This window comes from Eretmochelys imbricata, chromosome 8 (assembly GCF_965152235.1).
Source record: "Eretmochelys imbricata isolate rEreImb1 chromosome 8, rEreImb1.hap1, whole genome shotgun sequence".
Classification (NCBI taxonomy): domain Eukaryota; kingdom Metazoa; phylum Chordata; order Testudines; family Cheloniidae; genus Eretmochelys; species Eretmochelys imbricata.
In genome coordinates, this window is record NC_135579.1 from 50239295 (window position 1) to 50260699 (window position 21405).

The window sequence follows — 21405 nt, forward strand, 5'->3', positions numbered from 1 at the left end:
TACAGAAAAAGGTGACTTGCACCCCAACTCCAAAGTATCAACCTACTCCCACTCCAAACATACCATGTGTCTGCTCACAAGAGACGCTTTGAGAATCAATTTAGGTTTTCAATGTAGCTAAGTACTTACCAGTGAGAGCCTATTAAGGTAAGAATTTGCTTTAACTGAAAAGCCTTCACATTCTCTTAGAAACATCCCAATCTATCTTCTGGGTCATTAATATCACATTGCTCCTCCATTAATAGCTGGAAGTGACACAAAGCAGTCGAAGCACACAAATCTAAAGCAGCTTGAAAGACTGGTTTTACAACAGGACATTGGAGAAAGTCGGTGCTCCACTTATTGTAGTGATCAATATTCCACTGGATATGGATGGTCGAAGAAGTGGTCTGTCCTGGACATACAGTGCATTATCAGCTTCATTCAAGGCTGCTGAAGAAGCTGGATGGGGTCCTGAACTGGAAGTGCATCAGGACTTTTTGTTTACCGGATGGAGGTCTTCAGGAAGAGATCGGAGAATACTTGTAAATGAAAACAAAGCTACTGGCATAGCAACATGTGTCTTGCATGTTCTAACATGAGCCATTATCACTGGCTGGCATCCTGCATCCTCAGTCATACGTCAATACCACTGGATAAGCATTCATTTGATTTATGCATTTAAGGCTATATTATTCAAAGTCTGCGAGTATCCTGAATTTCTGTGATACTGAGGACTGTTGAATGTGCTCTGTTCCCTGCAGAGGCCTTCCATACTGTGACAGGCCCTCCTACCCTGAACGTTAGTCACTAAAGTACTCTTCTAGTCCTAGCTCCTCTATTCTGTTCAGCATAACAGCAACCTGACAAACTAAACATGAACAAGCAAATAAGTCTGATAAAGCAAAGTTACTCGAGTTTAGAAAAATCAAGGTGTTCTGAAGGCATTTCAAGCATGTACATTTTCAGGGTAACCACACAGTTTACAACAATTTTACTGTATTTTGGAAAGCTCAATTTTAAAAGTGGCTCTCTCTAGGCATGAGGCAGATGCCACAATCCCTAATATGCAATTGCTCGAGAATCCCAGTGATTCGTTTCCTCCTACTTTTCAGTTCCCTAGGAAACTGGTCTCTGGATTATGGGGCCCTCTAAAGACCCTAAAAGAGAGGACTGGCTACCTGGCACCCCTTGAAAACCCAAAGGAGGAGATAATGATCTTGTGGTTAATGCAAAGTGGGAGATCTGGGTTCAAATCCTGGCTCTGCTGCAACCTTGGGAAAGTCACTTCATCTTTTTGTGCCTCAGTTGCCCATCTCTAAAATGGGATAATACTTTCCAAGCTCACAGGGGTGCTGCAAGTCTGAACTCAATGTTCTGAGGCGCTCAGATACTATGGTGACCATAGAGTAGATATGTAGAGAGTGGACAATAAACAGACAGCCCTCTTCTCCCAGAAAACATAGAAACATATAACCCCATGAATGTGTAGGTGCTGGTATGCTACCAACTCTTTCATATGGACTCTGAAGAGTTATATTTGTGCATCTTGCATTAAGAACATCCTGGATTTAAATAGCTCTACTATGGATTTAGACTCAATTTCCTCGGAAAGCAATCTTGAACCTGAAGCAGAGGGGAAAAAAAACATGCATTTGATAAACATGCAGGATAACAATTCATTTTTAGTATCATCCCATTTGGACAACTAAAGGAAAAACCAATTCTTCATGCCTGGTAATAGGGGCAAAAAATGCTGTGAAAATGTTGCTTTGGAAATTTGACTAGAGGCACTAAAAAGAGTTAAATACAAACATTCCTTCCCCTGTGCCATTTCACTAAGTAATTGAATGAAAGAAGGAGCAGAACACAGCAGTTCAAGATACAAGAGTGGTAGTGTTTTTTTTTTGTTTGTGTTTTTTTTTTTTTAAAAAAAGACCCTGCTGTTTATTCAGAATAAGTGAGAAGGGGTGCAGAGAAAGGGGCTGAGAAAATGCAGAGTGATTTACTGTTTTTTCAGGGAGTCTTCATTGGACCGCACTGCTAAAAAACCTATTTTCTACATGTTGTGTAAAATCATCTCTGTTGGTCTAGGGTAGAGGGGACTTTAAAGAAAAGGTTTTTCCTAGGAAGTGTTCAAGTCCGGTATCATTGTGAGTTGAGAGGAATGGAGGAAGAGAAAGGACAAAAAGGTGAGAGACCTGTTAGTGCTGATGGCTACAGTCTGTGATGCTTACTGCTAGGCTGCTGGTGGGCTGAGACCAGTACAGATCATGCTGACCAATAACTGTCTGATTGTTTCCTTGTAATCTCATTCCCCTGTATCCATGTGTTACCTAATCTTAGATTGTAAACCTATTCCTCCAAAGAGCTATCTTTGTTCTGTATTTGTAAAGAACCCAGCACAATGGGATTGTGGTTCATGGCTAAGGCTCTTAGGTACAAGGGTAATACAAATACATAATAATAGTGCCAACAGGAGACCATTCTAGTGTCAAGAGCTAGGAATCAGGGAATTTTTGATGGCTTGATCTCTATACTGCCTATGGGAAATAAACAGTCAATGGTAGCTGTTAACAGCATTACAGCACTATTTTATTCTCACCATATCAGCTATATTTAGCATGCTGAAGTTAACAGACAGCCTAGCCATACCAAATCTGGACACAAGCTAAACAATCTAGGTCCAAACTGCATACATTTTCAGTCAACTAGTTTTTCTAAGCTGTGCTACTGGGAAATATATGGGCAGAAGGCATCCGTGTGTTACTGCTGGGGAACAACAACAACTTTGGTCATGATTTATATCACTAATTTCAGGATAAAAAAATACTATCTTGTTTAAAAAAAAGAGGAAGAGACCACAAAATTACCTGTATTTTGTATTCGGCAGTGGTTACAGTTTATACTGCAGAATGTTTCAACTCAGTAAGCATGCAAATAGAATATTTTATTAAAATCAGACAGCTGGGATCTCTCTCTTTAAATGCCCTTTCCCCTGTGGCAGATACTATCAGGTTGCAGTTAAACAGTTTCTTACCTCCTCCCTCTGCCATGGTGAGGCTGTGCTTTTAAGAGATGTATTTCATAAAACTGAAACCCAAGTCCTACATCAAGCAGAGTCTCTCTGTGTCAGACATAGTTTGTTCTAAATTTAATCTGGTCAAAATGAGCTTTAGGTGGTGCTTTCAGAGTCAACAGTCCAAAAAAAAGAGAAAAGAAAAAATCACCACATCAGCATTAGCCACAGAAAGTCATTGTGGGTTTTCTCCTAGAGGAGTGGCTAAAGTGCCAGTTGTGAGCCACATGTACTTCTCCAGGGCACCTAATGTGAACTTAGTTCAATACTTGATATGGAAGCAGAAGTGCTTGTAAGTAAATAGTCTATATTTATGGAATATAATTATATAACACCTTTCATCAAAGGTATCTCAAAATCTTACAGCCTGGTAGGTCTCACAACACCCCTTTCCTGTGGCTATTACTTCCATTAGACAAAATGAGGCACAGAGGACATCACTGACTCACCCAAAGTGTCTAGTGCCCAAGTGACAGAGCCACACTCTGTTCTGACTCTCAGTGCATAGTTCTGCCTACCAGACCACATATCCTCCTTTTAGAAGTGACCATTAAGTCATCTGCTTCCATTTTCTTCTCTTGCCACCAATTAAGGGACAGAGCCAGGACAAGAGCTCAATACAAAGGATTGTTCTGCATCAAAAGGAATTGTATGATATGAACTACAATGGGCAGACGAGCGGAGTCAGCAGAGTTTTATCAGTAAGTAAAACAGTAGCCAAATCTATTAGAGCAAAGAGCCCTAATTCACAGTGACTGTGCCAAAAAGTTTTCTGCCTGGCCTCTGACCAGAATCAAATCACCTCAGTACTTCAGTACATTCCTTTTATTTGGTGAGCAATACAGACAGCATATACATGAAGCACAAGGGTGCAAGTTTCCTTTATGCATGCCCCAACACCAGACTTCATTAATGATACATTGGATTGCAGGTAATATGCACCTCAAGCAAGGACTATGTAGCTTTCAAAAAAATTGATGCTAAACACAAATTCCAAGAAATATAGTGAAGACTGTACTTTGCAAACAAGGGACCTAAACCACCTTAACTCCCCCCCATAGAGTCGTCAGCCTATAACCTACTCAGCATACAAGAAAAAAATTGAAAATGTGCTCCACACCACATTGGTTTTATAATTTGCTTCATCCATTTATGTCTCAAGTATCAAGCATGAAGCTCTGTCACCACACAAGCCTTTGCTCCTCTCCAGAACGTGTTCTAATTCTGTTGTTCTCAAACTGTGGTATGCATACCGCTGATAACAGGTGGGTTAGAAAACCGCACTAGTAAATCATCAGTAGAAGGATCCTTCATAACTACACTGATTAAAATCATAAAAGCGGTATTGCAAAGCACTTTGGAATTTTAGATATGGGATGCTGACTCTTGAAGTTTGAGAACTGCTGCTCTGATTTCATGATCTGAGTTCATGAAGTTGGTATATAGAAACACGCTGTGTTCCATGTTAAACACCTGCATAATTGGCTGTTACATGAACTCTCAGTCCTGTAAGGTGTGTAACATTTCCCCCTCTCCCTGTGTAAGGTATTGCAAACCAAAAAGCAGCAGAGGAAAAGTAATGGAATGTGAGTGCTGGAGTAGGATTTCTTCTCATATAATTTTAAAAGAATACTGTACAAAATTCTACTGCATGTGTAATGCCATAAAGTATGGCCTATGTTGTTACAAATTAATTATACCACTGAAAAGTAACTGAAACATCAATTTACTTAACAGGAAAAAAACCTGCCATGAATGTATATGGAGTTGAGGACAGAGATGCTATATTTTACATAATGGCAGCCCATTACTTTAGTTCTCAGTCAGTGAGTTTGTTTTAGATCATAAGAACGGCCATACTGGGTCAGACCAAAGGTCCATCAAGCCCAGTATCCTGTCCTCTAACAGTGGCCAATGGCAAGTGCCCCAAAGGGAATGAACAGACAGGTTATCATCAAGTGATCCATCCCCTGTCACCCAATCCCAGCTTCTGGCAAACAGAGGCTAGGGACACCATTCCTGCCCATCCTGGCTAATAGCCATTGATGTACCTACCCTCCATGAATCTATCTAGCTCCCTTTTGAACCCTGTTATAGTACTGGCCTTCACAACACCCTCTGGCAAGGAGTTCCAGAGGTTGACAGTGTGTTGCATGAAAAAGTTACTTTCTTGTGTTTGTTTTAAACCTGCTACCTATTAATTTCATTTGGTAGCATTTCATTTTACAGTCAGTCAGTCTTAGGTTCCCACATTGTGCTGAGAGGGATGGCAAAATCTATGATTATTTGAAATTGGTATTTGCAAGGGAAATATGAGAAATAAAATAACTTTGCCTACCCAACAATCCCTTTACCTACCCAACAATACAATGAACTGTATACACAGCCTGTATCTGCACTTACCATCCATATTTTGTTTCACTGTAAAGTTTAAAAATGGGTTCCAGAACTTATTAAATTATTCCATTCTGTAATCTATTCCATAAATTATTTTCAAACAAGTTGGTGACTACAAGATCCATTAGAAGTGCCTTTATGGGCAAGTCATTCCCACCATTTCAGTGCCGCCACTGGATTCTTATAGCAAATCATTAAGTGGACAGATATCCATTTTAACTTGGATTTATAGACTCAGCTCCCCCCAAGTACCAAGCAGAATTTAGACACATCGATCTCAACTTATTCCTTCCCCACCCCCAGCTACTTCTCCCCATTATTAATGCCATTTTGCTCCACAGCATTTTAGTCAAACCTTTCTGCTGCTCTCAAAATGCAGTCATCTAAAAATCTCCAAATAATTCCAACACGTTACTGCCTCTTAATCCAATCTTGCTCATAGGATGAAAGTCCAATATGGCTTATGGAACATTTTAAACTGCTTTAATGCCATGTCTTGCAGTTTTAACATTTTTCCTAGACTTTGATCTAGTTTTCATCTGTGCTTTGTAAGTTTAGGCCCCAGTACATTTTAGATAAATGGCAACTATGGTTATCTGATTTAACAGGAAAAAATGCTGGTGCTTGATGTCTTTTACGCCTATATTCTATTTGCAGCTGTTCCATAGAATCATAGAATATCAGGGTTGGAAGGGACCCCTGAAGGTCATCTAGTCCAACCCCCTGCTCGAAGCAGGACCAATTCCCAGTTAAATCATCCCAGCCAGGGCTTTGTCAAGCCTGACCTTAAAAACTTCCAAGGAAGGAGATTCCACCACCTCCCTAGGCAACGCATTCCAGTGTTTCACCACCCTCTTAGTGAAAAAGTTTTTCCTAATATCCAATCTAAACCTCCCCCACTGCAACTTGAGACCATTACTCCTCGTTCTGTCATCTGCTACCATTGAGAACAGTCTAGAGCCATCCTCTTTGGAACCCCCTTTCAGGTAGTTGAAAGCAGCTATCAAATCCCCCCTCATTCTTCTCTTCCGCAGGCTAAACAATCCCAGCTCCCTCAGCCTCTCCTCATAAGTCATGTGTTCTAGACCCCTAATCATTTTTGTTGCCCTTCGCTGGACTCTCTCCAATTTATCCACATCCTTCTTGTAGTGTGGGGCCCAAAACTGGACACAGTACTCCAGATGAGGCCTCACCAATGTCGAATAGAGGGGGACGATCACGTCCCTCGATCTGCTCGCTATGCCCCTACTTATACATCCCAAAATGCCATTGGCCTTCTTGGCAACAAGGGCACACTGCTGACTCATATCCAGCTTCTCGTCCACTGTCACCCCTAGGTCCTTTTCCGCAGAACTGCTGCCTAGCCATTCGGTCCCTAGTCTGTAGCGGTGCATTGGATTCTTCCGTCCTAAGTGCAGGACCCTGCACTTATCCTTATTGAACCTCATCAGATTTCTTTTGGCCCAATCCTCCAATTTGTCTAGGTCCTTCTGTATCCTATCCCTCCCCTCCAGCGTATCTACCACTCCTCCCAGTTTAGTATCGTCCGCAAATTTGCTGAGAGTGCAATCCACACCATCCTCCAGATCATTTATGAAGATATTGAACAAAACCGGCCCCAGGACCGACCCCTGGGGCACTCCACTTGACACCGGCTGCCAACTAGACATGGAGCCACCCACCATTCGTCAGTGGTGATTCTTGCACTCATTACCCTAAAATCTTTCATAGGGTCCTCTACATTCTAATATTGCTGATGAACATTGTAATTAAACTCTATTTTTGCATGTAGTTTACTAAACCTGTGAGATTACCTTTATCAAGCAAATCAATATTTTACACACTCCAACTTCAATCCATTTTGCAGTGCATCAAAAATTCATTTTTTTTTTTTCCTTCTTAAGAGTCACAATCTAAGCAAGGCCTGCCTGGAACTGTGAATTTTTAATGAGATGACAAACTGTTGGTAAAAACATGGTATTTAAATATCTCCAAAAGTTCAGAGTGTACAAAACATCAGAAATTCTTGTTACAAGTGCATTAAAACCACAAGGAAAGAGGAAATGTAGAGTTATTTTTCCATTTTCCAGCCGTTTCCATGTACAATAACAAATTAGGTTTACACACTCCTCAAAACTACATCCATTTTGAAGTTCTAGTGAGGTCATCAACTTAAACTATTTTAAATCAATGTAATTTCTTCCCCCCAGTGTTGCCACTATAAAATCACAGTTAGCCAAGATCCCTCTTCTGCCCCAAAGGACCAGAAACAGGAGAAAGGTAGTGGTAGGAAGAGAGTAAAACTCCAGATGTTCGATGCATACATTAAACCTATGCCTCACAGGGTATCTGAGATGCAATCACAACTGCGCCCCCAGTTCTGTATTATTTACAGAGCCTCACATACAGTGATACATAACTGCAACTATACATCAGGCAAGAAAGACCAACAAAATAATTAGGTGTAATAAAGTATCTCTAAGGCTGGAGGATATTAGTTTCTCATAGTAGCTTAGCGTTTGTGTCGACAAGCCATGACATAACAGCAAGCTGAGGTAGGAATCTACCCCACATTAGCCTGCAGCCACCTAACTGTCCATGTGCTGCCTGCTAATGCATGCTAAGAGTTTGTTGTAGCTCTATGATCTAGTCCCCTTAGATAGCATATTAACAAGCTGTTAACACATGAGCAAGGTGCACACAGATTATTCGGTTTCAGAGTGGTAGCCGTGTTAGTCTGTATTAGCAAAAACAACTATGAATCCTTGTGGCACCTTAGAGACTAACAAATTTATTTGGGCATAAGCTTTCGTGGGCTAAAACCCACTTCATCAGATGCACAGAGTGAAAAATACAGCAAGCAGTATAAATATTACAGTACATGAAAAGATGGTAGTTGTCTTACCAAGTTGGGGGGCGGGGTCAGTGCTAAGGAGGCCAATTCAATTAAGGTGGACATTGCCCATTTCCACACCTTCTTGTCAACTGTTGAAAATAGGCCACTTCCACCTTAACTGAATTGGCCTGGTTAGCACTGACCCCTCACTTGGTAAGGCAACTCCCATCTTTTCATGTGCTGTAATATTTATACTGCTTACTGCATTTTTCTCTCAATGCATCGGATGAAGTGGGTTTTAGCCCAAGAAAGCTTATGCCCAAATTTATGCCCAAATTAGTCTCTAAGGTGACACAAGGACTCCTCGTTATATAAAATTAGGTGGCATCAGGCTACCTCAGGGCAAATTCACCGCCCAGTCTGTACAAAAGGCCTTAGTTTCTTCATAGGTCAGACTTTTCCAGAGATCTCAGTTTCAATTTAAGTATCAATTATTGAGTAGATTTTCAAAAAGCTTGCCACCTCAGTGTCACAATGGCGGTAGAAATCCAACCCCAGCTGTGGGGCCTGAGCAATTGAAAATCTGGCCCAGAAGTCTTTTGAAGAATCTGGCCTCAGAGGGGTATCTTGTTTGGTTGCAAATAGGAATCATCAGAAACTTGAGGGATTTTGCTCTTTCCCTACCCCTTCTGTTCCTCTATAAAACACACCTGTTACCTACCTGCACAGCCAAAAGCCAGATGGTATCTAGAAGAGGGGCTGAATTTGACACAACACACATTAGCCTTGGCCTCAATACTTGCAACTGAATTATCCAGGTTGGTAGACCACAGCTTCACTGAGGAGAAAAAACAAGAGAGGCAGAAATAAGTAAGTGAGGCTGAAAATGCTTTTTGAAAGATTTAAAAACATGGTCAGTACTCAAACAGGCTCCCACTTGTCACACACTTGCCTGTAGGGATTTTCATGATTATTAATATCTTTGAGAGGGTGAACAAAATTAGTGGATACAAAAAGACGGCTTTTGGTTGATGATCAATTTTCAGCGCAGTCTCAAGCACAACAGTAGTTTACCACTTCTACACACAATATTACAGGATTCAAGCCTGCATTCCTTTGGAGTTTGGAACCTCATGCAGGTGTCTAGCTGCGTATTGTAATCACAGTACACCCAAGGCTATTGGACTGCAGACTTGTATAACCAAGAGCAATGAGGCTGATATTTTACCTACTCTGTCATCCAGCTGTGCTCTGAAGAACTCCTGTTCAGTGCGCTCAGTTGTAACCATTCTGCATAGATTTCATTTAAATGTACCTGTAAGCACAACTAGTAAGAACAATTTGTTTTCCATTCTTCAAAGTTTGGTACCAGGAGAAAAAAAGCTGCACCGGGGTATAACCTGTCACTACTTTTTATTGTTACATTTTAATTCAATCCATGTGAATGACTATTGTGTAGAGGTAAATATAAATAAAGATTAATCTGTACTGGACTACTCTACAAGGGGAAATGGTATGCACAAACACTCACATACATGTGATTGTATTTTAAGCCTGCTTTGACAGGCCTCTTTTAAGAAGCGATGGAGAGTCTTTGAGGCCCTTCAGTTTTTCACATTTAAGGTACCCATTTAACTCACAGCTTTGCCAGGAGCCCAGAGGAAACGGTGTTGCGTTTTTGCACTCTCCCAGGAGCAGCCCAGGAAGCAGACTTATTCTAAGAGTCAGAATATACCTCCTGATTTTCCCCTTTTGCTCTAGTGGGGGATAAGGCAACTACGTATTGAATAGTGGTCACACAGAGAGGCTGTTCTCCCCAGACCATGTATGAAAACAGACAGGGCTCACATAGACTTGCATGTGACAGGTCCTCTATAGAAAGATCTCCCTCCTCTGTATGGAAGGGGTACTCTGGTGCCTCTGTGGAGGGGAAGGGGAAGCCATGTGGTGATACAAGAGAGGGCTGACCAGGAGGAAGGTGGGGAAAAACACCACTCTGCTTTGGCTCCAAGAAAGATATACAAAAATATTGCTACAGCCCCAGTCTATTAGCTTTTCCCCAGGAGCTTCGGGGGAGCAGGAGAGGCATAGCCTCTAGACAGATGCCTATAGAACCACTACGCTTGGGGACAGCTTATCCACAGGAAGGGTAGTGGAGTCTCCCCCCCCTCCTTTTTTTTTTAAATAGTTCACACGAAGGGAGGGGAGGGAGTGCTGCTCCTCGCATGCCCTAATTCTGGCCATCTTTGAAGGACTGTTTCAAAGATGAGAGAAATCGCAATGCTTTGAGCATATTGATGCATCCTTTAAAAACAGCACAGTGGGAATATCTGACAGATACCTGGAGCCATTACTAAGTATCATATATACCCAATCAAACGCAGATGTTGATACATATGACATTTGCATACAATAATTATGAAAAGAGATAGATTACATACACCTATCAGTTTTCAGACAGTAATAATCCATTCTCTTATTTACCAAAAGCCTAATATACATTATAAACAACCAGCTACATTAAAAATAATGAACAGCTTTGCAAGGATGACCTGGACCTTCTCTTGTTCCAAGTGACACTAGATGATCTAGTGCCTCATCTGAAGTCAGGGGGTAGGAGAGAATTTTTCAAGCAAATAAAAGCGTTAGCTTCTCGCTTTAAAGAAGAGATGCCAACAGAAGCGCAGTGTATGTCGCAGTGACAGCAGAGGACATTAGCATTATTGATCTGATGGCAGAGGAAGCAAGTAATTCTGATTTCTCTGGTTTAAAAAAAACATAATGCCAGCCGACAATGTTCTTTAGATTGAAAGCTATAGGGTCTATGGGTATTTGTGGGAGTCAAATGAACACATAGCTCATAGTAGTGCCACTCACAAATGTATGTCCCATGCAGCCACTTGTTTTGAATGCTCATTAGGCAGCCTTCCAACTAAGTTCTACAAGTTAGCAACTGTGTTCAATATGGGTAATTCTCTTTTTGGCACTACATCAATATAAAAAACGGTTACTTTCTCGTAACTGTCGTTCGTTGAGATGTGTTGTTCACGTCCATTCCACATTAGGTGTGCGCGCACAGCGTGCACGAGCGTCGGAAACTTTTTCCCTTAGCAGCTCTCGGCAGGCCCCCCGAGTGGCGCCACTGCACCCCGCATATATACCCCCGCCAGCCCGACCCCCTCCAGTTCCTTCTTGCCAGCGACTCCGACAGAGGGGTAAGAGGGCAGGTGCTGGAATGGATGTGAACACCACATCTCGAAGAACAGTTACGAGAAAGTAAGTAACCGTTTTTTCTTCGAGTGCTTGTTCACAACCGTTCCACATTAGGTGAATTACAACCTTACCTCTGGAGGAGGATACGAGTCATGGAACAACTGCTTGGAGGACCGCTCTGCCAACTGCCGCCTCCTCTCTGGCCTGCTGGTTGACCGCATAGTGGGTTGTGAAGGTGTGCACCGAGGACCAGGTGGCTGCTCTGCAGATCTCCTGGATCGGGACCTGTGCCAGGAAAGCCGTGGAAGTCGCCTGCACCCTGGTCGAGTGGGCCGTGACCGCCGGGGCCGGAACACCTGTGAGCTCATAGCACGCCTGGATGCAACTTGTAATCCAAGACAAAATCCACTGCACCGACACTGGGAGGCCTTTTAACCTCTCGGCCACAGCCACAAACAGCTGCGTGGATTTGCGAAAGGGCTTGGTGTGTTCCAAATAGAATGCCAGTGCTTGACGCACATCCAAGGTGTGCAAGCTGCAGTGACTCCGGTCCGTATGGGGTTTTGGGAAGAACACCGGCAGATAAATGTCCTGACCCAGATGGAATTGGGACACCACCTTAGGGAGGAACTTGGGGTGTGGCCGGAGCTACACCTTGTCCTTGTGAAATACTGTGTATGGTGGCTCAGAGGTGAGGGCCCTCAGTTCGGACACCCTTCTGGCCGAGGTAACGGCAACCAGAAACACCACCTTCTAGGAAAAGTGGAGGAGACAACAGGTAGCGAGGGGCTCAAAAGGGGGTCCCATGAATTTAGAAAGGACCAGGTTAAGGTTCCATGGAGGGACTGGGGGGCGGGAGTACAGGAACACCCTCTCCAACCCTTTAAGGAACTGTCCCACCATTGGGTGGGAAAACACCGAGACCCCCGAGAACCCCGGATGGAAGGCGGAGATGGCTGCCAGGTGCACTCTGAGTGAGGATGGGGCTAGCCCTTGCTGCTTGAGGTGCAGAAAGTATTCCAGAATGGCCTGCACCAGGGCCTGGCCCAGCCGCACCTGTCGGGGTTCATACCAACATGAGAACCTTTTCCACTTGGCCATATAGGACACCCAGGTAGAGGGCTTTCTACTGCCAAGCAGAATCTGCTGCACAGGAAGGGAGCACTGGCTCTCCAGGGCATTTAGGCAGAGCCTCCACGCCGTCAGGTGCAGTGACTGCAGGTCGGGGTGGAGAAGCCGCCAGCCGTCCTGTGTAATGAGGTCCCGGTGTCGGGGCAGGACTACTGGGGTGTCCACTGACAGCTCTAGGAGCTATGTGTACCAGTGTTAGCGGGCCCAGGCTGGGGCAAGGAGGATCACCGCCGCCCTGTCCCTGCGCACCTGGAACAGGACCTTGTGCACCAAGGGGAGCGGGGGGAAGGCATACATCAAGCCCCCTCTCCACGGGATCACAAATGTGTCCGTGAGTGAGCCCGGGCTGCAGCCCTGTAACGAGCAGAACCGCAGGCACTGGGCGTTGGCCCTGGTGGCAAACAGATCTACCCGGGGAAACCCCCACCTGCGGAAGCGCGAAAGCACGACATCCACCCTGAGCGTCCACTTGTGCATGCGGTTCGACCTGCTGAGGGAGTCTGCCTGCTTGTTCCATGCCCCCGGGAGATACCCCATGCGATTCACCTCGAGGCATCCTATGCAAAGGTCCCAGAGGAGGAGAGCCTCGCAACAGAGCGGCGAGGAACGAGCCCCGTCCTGCTTGTTTATATAGAACATGGCAGTAGTGCTGTCTGTCAGAACTGTCACGCTGTGACTACTCAGAGTGGCATGAAAGGTCTGGCAGGCGAGACGAACCGCCCTGAGCTCCTTCACATTGATATGGAGCAATCGCTCTGCCTCAGACCACAACCCCTGCGTCATGAGGTCCCCCAGGTGAGCCCCGCATCTGTGGTCTGACACATCTGTCACCAGCGTCAGGTCCGGAAGTGGGGCAGCAAAGGGGATACCTTTGCAAACCACAGGCTGGGACTGCCACCACAGCAGGGAGTCCAGCACATCCCTTGGGATTGTCACTACCAAGTCCAGGCGGTCACCAATCTGGGCGGTACACCCGAGCGAGCCATGCCTGCAGAGTCCTGAGTCTCAGTCTGGCACGCCTGACCACGTGCATGCATGCTACCATATGGCCCAGCAGCCGCAGGCAGCACCTGGCTGCTGTTGTTGGAAACTGGCGCAGGGAGGCCACTGCTTGTTGGATAGCCCAGAATCGGGATACCGGAAGGCTTGCCCTGGCCTGCACCGCGTCCTGGACCGCCCCTATGAATTCCACTCTGTGTGGGTACGAGCGTGGACTTGGGGATGTTGACCAGGAGCCCCAGCTCACGGAACAATCTCAGGGCCAACCTCCACATGGCCCCGCACCTCCGCCTCGGATCGGCCTGCCAGGAGCCAGTCGTCGAGGTACGGGTACACTTGGATTCTCTGCCTCCGTAAGAAGGCCACCACCACCGCTATGCACTTTGTGAACACCATTGGGGCCACGGCTAGAGCGAACAGGAGAACCGCAAACTGATAATGTTCTCTGCCCACGGTGAAGCGTAGGAACCACCGATGTGCTGGGAAAATGGCGATATGAAAGTACGTGTCCTTCATGTTGAGGGTGGCATACCAGTCCCCCAGATCCAGGGGAGGGATGATTGTGCCCAGAGAGACCATGCGGAACTGGGCCTTGACCAGGAATTTGTTGAGCCTGCGCAGGTTTAGGAGTGGGTGAAGGCCCCCTTTGGCATTGGGGATGAGGAAGTACCGGGAATAGAATCCTTTTCCCCTTAGGCCATGAAGCACCGCCTCTACCACCCCCGTCCGTAGCAGCGAGTGGACTTCCTCCTCTAGGAGATGCTTGTGAGAGGGGTCCCTGAAGAGGGACGGGGAGGTGAACTGCAGCGAGTACCCATTCTGCACCGTGCGTAAGACCCAACGGTCCAACGTAATGGTGGACCAGGCTTGGGAGAAACGGGACAGGCGGTTCAGGAAACAAAGGGACGGATCTGGTGACTGGTATGGTACACTGTCCTCGAGGGCCTGTGCCCCGCTGGGGTTTGTGCTGGCCTTGGTTTAGTGCCCGGTGCGTTATTGTTATTGTTGGTAAGCCGTCGCCGGTTATCCCTGCCTCGCCTACAGTAAGGCTCATGCCTATGGCGAGGCTGGTACTGGCGTTGAGGGGGAGGCTGCGGCTTAAAGGGCTTCCTCTGGGTTGGCGGGGTTTGCATACCCAGTGACTTGAGCATAGCCTGTGAGTCCTTGAGGCTATGCAGCCTCGCATCTGTCTGCTCCGAAAAGAACCCGGACCCTTCGAAGGGGAGGTTCTGGAGCGTATTCTGGACCTCGGGGGGGGGCAGGCCTGACTCCTGGAGCCACGCCGAGCACCTCATGACCACCCGATGTGACTGTTTTAGCCGCCGCGTCTGCCATATCCAAGGAGGCCTGGAGAGAAGTCTTGGCTACTGCCTTGTCCTCGTCCACCAGGGCAGTGAACTCCTGTTGGGAACCTTGCGGGAGGTTGTCCTTAAACTTCCCCACCACTGCCCAGGAGTTGAAATTGTGCCTGTTGAGGATGGCCTGCTGGTTAGCAATCCTCAACTCAAGGCCCCCAAATGAGTACACCTTTCTACCAAAAAGGTCCAGGTGTTTCGCCTCCTTGGCCTTACGGGCTGGGGCCTGCTGTCCATGGCGCTCCTTTTCATTCACTGCCGAAACCACTAGGGAGCATGGACTTGGGTGGCAGAATAGGAACTCATAGCCCTTAGATGGGGCAAAGTATTTAAGCTCTACTCCTTTAGCCTTTGGAGCACTGGAGGCCGGGGTCTGCCACATAGTCTTATATAGTTAGACTGAATGGTCTTAATGAGTGGGAGCGCTATTCTGGATGGCCCTTCGGGGCTCAAAATGTCCACCATGGGGTCCTCCTGCTCAACCGTCTCCAAGGCCTGCAACCCCAAATTTTGGGCAACTCTGTGCAGCAGTTCCTGGTGAGCTCTATGGTCTATTGGCAGAGGGCTGGATATCTCTGTACCTGCCACCGCCTCATCGGGGGAAGACGAGGAGGTTAGCTGCTGCTTGACCTCCTCTGGTTAGTCCTCCTGCACCCCATCTCCTGTGGCAGGGGCCCCCGGCTCAGGCCGGGGCAGGATTCCATGGGACGGCACTGGGCTCGGTACCGGACTCTCCAGTCTAAGCTGGGGGGGATGCTGGAGGCCTGGATACTATTGCCTCCGGCACAGTCTGGCATCAGTGTGGGGACCAGGACTGCTGCACCAAGTAACTTGCCCTGGACAGGGCTCCTTGGCGCTCCTGATAGGCCCAGGGGGTCCAGAAGGGCCAATGGCCTGGCGGCCCCCATTGAAGTTGCCAGCTCCCCTAAGGGTCCCTGCTGTCCGGGCCCTGGTGTGGGTAGCTATAGCAGCCGGAGCTGGCGCTGGACTACGGTGACGCCGATCGCGAAGGCCATGGCGGTGCCAACAATCTGTGCCAGCGGGAGAATGAGCGGCTCTTGGCTGAGCAGGACCGGGACCGGGAGACCTCTGGCGAGGGCCGTCTCAACTCCTCCCACTGCTGGTCTCTGGGTGGTGCCGGAGAGCGGTGTGCCCTTCCTGGTGCTTCTTCGCGTCGACCTGCTGCCAGTGCCGCAACCTCCTTCTGGGCCACTGGCAAGTGCGAGTCTGCAGAGTCGGAGATCGACTGGGACCAACTCCGGGAGTGGTGCCAGGACGGTGTCTTCGAGCGGCACACCATTGCCGGCTTACCCCTTGACGGCGCCCGAGGTATGGGTGCCGGAGGATTCTCCCCATACGGGAGGGGGCTCGCTGCCGACAGCTCGATAAGGTCCTTTTCGGCCTCAAAAAGGTACCAGGCGCGTAGAGGGCCGATCCGTTATGCCTTCGAGCCCATTGTCCGCACTGAGCTCACTTAGGTCTGGGCTTGGTGGGGCTTGTGCCACCGGGACCGCCTGTGTCAACGCCGGTACCGTGGCCTTCCTGCTCTTGTTGGTGCTTGGTGCCTTGGGAGGCACCAGCCTCCTGTGCGGGGAACGACCATGCCTTTCTTTAGGCTGCACCGGGGGCCGCAACGGGGAGGATGATCGGTGCCAGGGTCTAGCCTGGCACTCCAGGGCCGACAGTTTACGGTGCTTTGCCGGTGCTTTGCCGACGGCTCCGGGCACTACTCACCGAGGAAGCCTGAGCTGGCATTGGGTGCTCCAGGCCCAGCGGCTGCAATGCGACCTCCATCAACAATTGCTTTAGGCGAAAGTCTCTTTCTTTCCTTGTCCTTGGCTTGAATGCCTTGCAAATCCTACACCTTTCAGTTTGATGTCCGTCCCCAAGGCAACGTGGACACGAGTTGTGGGGCTCACTAACTGGCATAGGTTTGTGGCATGTGGCGCAAGCCTTGAAGCCCTGGGCCTGCGGCATGCCCCGGGGCCGGTGCTGGAGACCTCCAAGCACCTAATCACTTAAGTGTTCACAATCTATATGTAAACGAACTGATAACAGCTACTCTAAAGGCTAAGGGACTGCTCTTCTACGAGAGAGAGAGGTTGGTTCCAACGCTACCACAGACGGTAAGAAGAAACTGGAGGGGGTCGGGCCGGCGGGGGTATACATGCGGGGCACAGCGGCACTACTCGGGGGGGCCCGCCGGGAGCCACTAAGGAAAAAAGTTTCCGATGCTCGTGCACCCAGCACGCGCACACCTAATGTGAAATGGACGTGAACAAGCACTTGAAGAAAAACGAGCAGATGCTTGATCTGAATTTTGTAACAAATAATTCAGGGGCTCAGTTTTCAGCACACTAGCCTTTCACCTTTGCACAATTTCATTCAAATCCTCTTCAGATCACAAAGAGTAGAATGAGCTTGACGAGCTCATCTGCTGTTTAATCAGTAAGGGTGCTCATAAAAACCAACATGAAATTTGCTACAATTGGTAGACCAGGTTTAGATTCCACAGCAACTTCCATGACCACAACAGCTTCTTGATAATTTCCTCCCCATTACCAACTCCTGCCCCCTAACTTTAAAAAACATAAAACCACATCACAAGTCACATTTTAGCCGGAAATAAATGTGTATACAACAGGTTCATAAACTCTGGTTGTATAAATTTTGCTTCCCTTACTGTGAATTTTTAGCAGTTTTGTGGAGACTGAGGTGGTAATTATAAAACATACAGATGCCCTGACAACACTTAGAACTGTGTTGACGAGGCAAACTACCCTATGAGATCAACTGATCTTTAAGCATGCGTTGCCTAATTTTGTTGCTGCCGAGAGCTGCATCTCTCCATGTGGCCAAGCATCCACACCTCACAAAACAAACGAGATGATGTCTGGGAAGCGGCTCTGGGTTTAAAATTGATTTAATTTTATCAAGTTTCTGTTTCATTGATTGGCGCTTTGGTTCAAATGCTCATTAGTTTATAAATTAACCTACTGTGGGGCAGAGCTTTGTAGAAACACTCAGTGAGAGAGGAAACTTTTCACTGCGGTAGCTGAAAGGAACATTCATCTACATTATGAATACTAGCTAATATTCTTCACAAAACATTCATAATATCGAACAGTCATTTTATTTATATATAAAATACACCAGGTAACATGATATTGCTATAACAGTATCACCCAGCCCATTCTCTAAAATTAGTCCATTTGTCTATCGATTTCTAAGCTCGGCCTACACTACAGGATCATGCTTCCCTCATCATCCCATATACAGACATTGCTTTAGGTCAATGTATTAAGTTATGAGATGAGAACAGTTCTCTCTTCTCACAGTCACTCTCTCCATACACTATTATTTCATTTATTTACTTTTCCATGGCATTCTTAGTCGCATCTGAGCACCCCACAAACAATGAATATAGCCACAAAACCCCTGTGAAGTAGGCAATTATCCTCCTTTTATAAACTAGGAAACTGAGGCATGAGAGATTAACCTGATTTTCAGAAGCAATGTGCACCTAAAATTCCAAATAAAATTAGTGGGAGCACCACTTTTGAAAATTAAGCCCCAAGCGACTTGTTTAAGGTCAAATACAATGTCCTTGATAGAGTTGAGAACAGAAAATTGATCTTTCAATTCCCAAGACAATGCCCTAACTAGCAGGTCACCCTTCCTTTTCATGGACCCAGTTCTGCAAACCTGAACTAACCCACTCAGTTCCCTGCAACTACTCAACATGTTTCAGTATGTGCAGAACTGCTGCCTATTCATTATTTCTATATCTAGATGGCGGAGAGAATATTTTACCTTCACTAATTCACATTATGAGAAACCAGTTCACACAGATGTCTTAAGTTCTTCTCCATACACATGAGACAATGAAAATTAAAAGTAACCTTCCACTGAGCTCTCAAGTGTACTGGAATTTTGTGGGACAATCAGCATTTCGGTTTAATTGGGATGTCTGATCGCCAAGCGTAGAAATATTCCACACACCGACAGACACTCTGCCCAGCAAATAACCTGTAGTTTAGGGCGGAAGAACAAACAGCTAGAGACAAGTTCTGATCTTCTTACCTGTGAATGCTATTTATGGTCTTGTCTACGTGAACAATTAGACAACAGCAAGCTGAGGTGTGAGTCTACTCCACACCAGCCTGCCACAGTGTAGCTGTCCACATGGAACATGTGCCAGCAGGTTAAGTTCATTAGAGCACTTTGACTTCAAAGAGCTCTAACAAACTGTTAAAACACATCAGCAGGGCACATGAGCAATTAGACCGCAGCAAGCTAGCGTGGAGAATTTTCACACCCCAGCTTGCCATGTAGAAATTGTTTGAATAGACAAGCCTTAATTTCTGTGCACTGCACGAGGCCTCATGCCCTAACCTAGACAGCACTCAAGTATCATTCTATTTTACAAGTAAGTTAATAGATAAGTTGAACAAGGCCACTTCAGGCAGAGCTGGGAATAGAGCCCAGGCCTCTAAGATGGCAGATCCACGTCTTAATGTACTCAGGCCAACCACACAGCCTCTCAGAAAAATGGCCATATATGTAGACTTGGCCATCTGATTAGTAAACATGTTCTAACCACTAGATTTCATTCGCTCCTAGAACAGAACCCACTGGCAAAGTGGGTCTCAAAAACCCTTCTAGTAGGTAGTCCACTAATTACTCTTTGAACTCAAGTCATAGAGGTCTGACTGGGGATTTGAAGGTCCAGGATTCAATCTCTGCAAATAACCTATGGGAAGTCTCTTTACAATGGCACATGATGAAATTTGTTTTTCCCCCATTTTCTTTTTAAAGTGCTGATTTAATTAAATTCACACAGTGAGGAAATATCCTCAAAACAGGTTTTTATAGTTAAAAAGTATTATAATGGTATCAGTTTTGGCACAACATGCTACAACTACAGCCAGAGTCTGGTCATTTGCCATGTTTCGCTTGCACATCTCAAGTTGGGAGGTTTGACAGTTGAGAGGTATGTATGCTGCCCATTATATAGTTTATTTATATCAATTTTTTTTTTGGCGCTATTTTTGGTACATTTTTAAAGGCTGTGTACTGAAAGAGTATAATAGCTTCTTGCAGGTCCCTACAATCTATTTCTGTGGCTATGACTATGTTACCAAAACTTGCTTAAGAAGGATTTTTATTAAATGCATGTTTAGCAGTTAGTCACAGGCAGTTTCAATCAATGATCATTCCAATGGCTGAAAGTTATATTACTGGTAGGAAGAGTCAAAAATAGAGAAGGGAATGTGACTTATGTCTGAAAATTATTTTTCAATTTGAGGAAGAAAACTGCTCTGACGAACTGGGTTTAAATTCCCATCAACTGAGATGGGGCAATAAAAGTATTTACAATAGTAAGAATTTAAGGTCAATACCAGTCACCACGGGACACTTTTTCCCCCAAACTTCTGTTTCCTTTAATAAACTGGCCACTTATTCATACCATCAATGTTTAAAATAATGCTTATGTAATGAAGTTTGGCAATAGGTGTTTGCACATGCCCAGGAATGCCCCAAGAGTAGGCAGGGTATAGAGCTGACGGTAAGACAAAGACAACATGATGGTCTATTTCTGTTCCTCTTCTCAGAGACAGAACTATAAAATGTGGCCACTAGGGGCGGAGAAGGAACACCTGGTGGTCTCCACCATGTACTGGTCAAGAGACCTCTCTTTGAAGAGTTTCTAGCAGACAAGGTCACGGCTGCCTTCCAAGATGTCCTTTCAAGCCCCAGGAGATTTCAAACTCCCTGCTTACTGTAGTTCAGAGGGTCCCAATATGTAGCAATAGTATTGCTGACACCTACACCAAGTCCCTTTCTAAAAACTTCAGAAAGATAAAGTAGGTATTCTTACATTTTTTCATTTTTAGTTTCAAGGTCAACTGCCTAAGACAGTCCAGACCCAGAGTTAATGAAAGTCATGTTTTTTTCTGGTTAAATTAGAATTATAGCCTTCCATTTTATAGAAATACCCCCAGAAAACAGAAGGCTATGCAGCTTCTCATGGCTCTGGTAACATGGGCCAACATTCCAACAGTCCCCATAACTCTTTGGGTGTGTATGTAAAAATTTCAGCTACCTCTGTAGCAGCAGACTGCTTTACAAATACTAATAACTAAATATATAATTTGCTTTTTTAAACACAATGAACAATTGGAGTGAGAGTGCTTCTATGCTCCCACTCTCTCCTATGGAAGGCAACATACAGATAATTCTCACAAACACATTCTGGATGATCTTTGGTTAATGAAGAGGATGGAATGGAAAGCAGGGTACGGACCCTGGACTTCAGGAAAGCAGACTTCGACTCCCTCAGGGAACGGATGGCCAGGATCCCCTGGGGGACTAACATGAAGGGGAAAGGAGTCCAGGAGAGCTGGCTGTATTTC

General features: G+C 45.9%; 1 protein-coding gene across 4 annotated transcripts in view; it reads right to left on the reverse strand.

The window, feature by feature from the left end:
- Window positions 1-21405, reverse strand: part of COP1 (COP1 E3 ubiquitin ligase) — a 224126-nt gene that overhangs the window by 68857 nt on the left and 133864 nt on the right. For all 4 annotated transcript variants that reach the window (XM_077824025.1, XM_077824024.1, XM_077824023.1 and 1 more), the window contains exon 15: window positions 9013-9129. In XM_077824025.1, the coding sequence (XP_077680151.1) occupies window positions 9013-9129 (117 nt within the window). The remainder of the gene's footprint in view (window positions 1-9012; window positions 9130-21405) is intronic.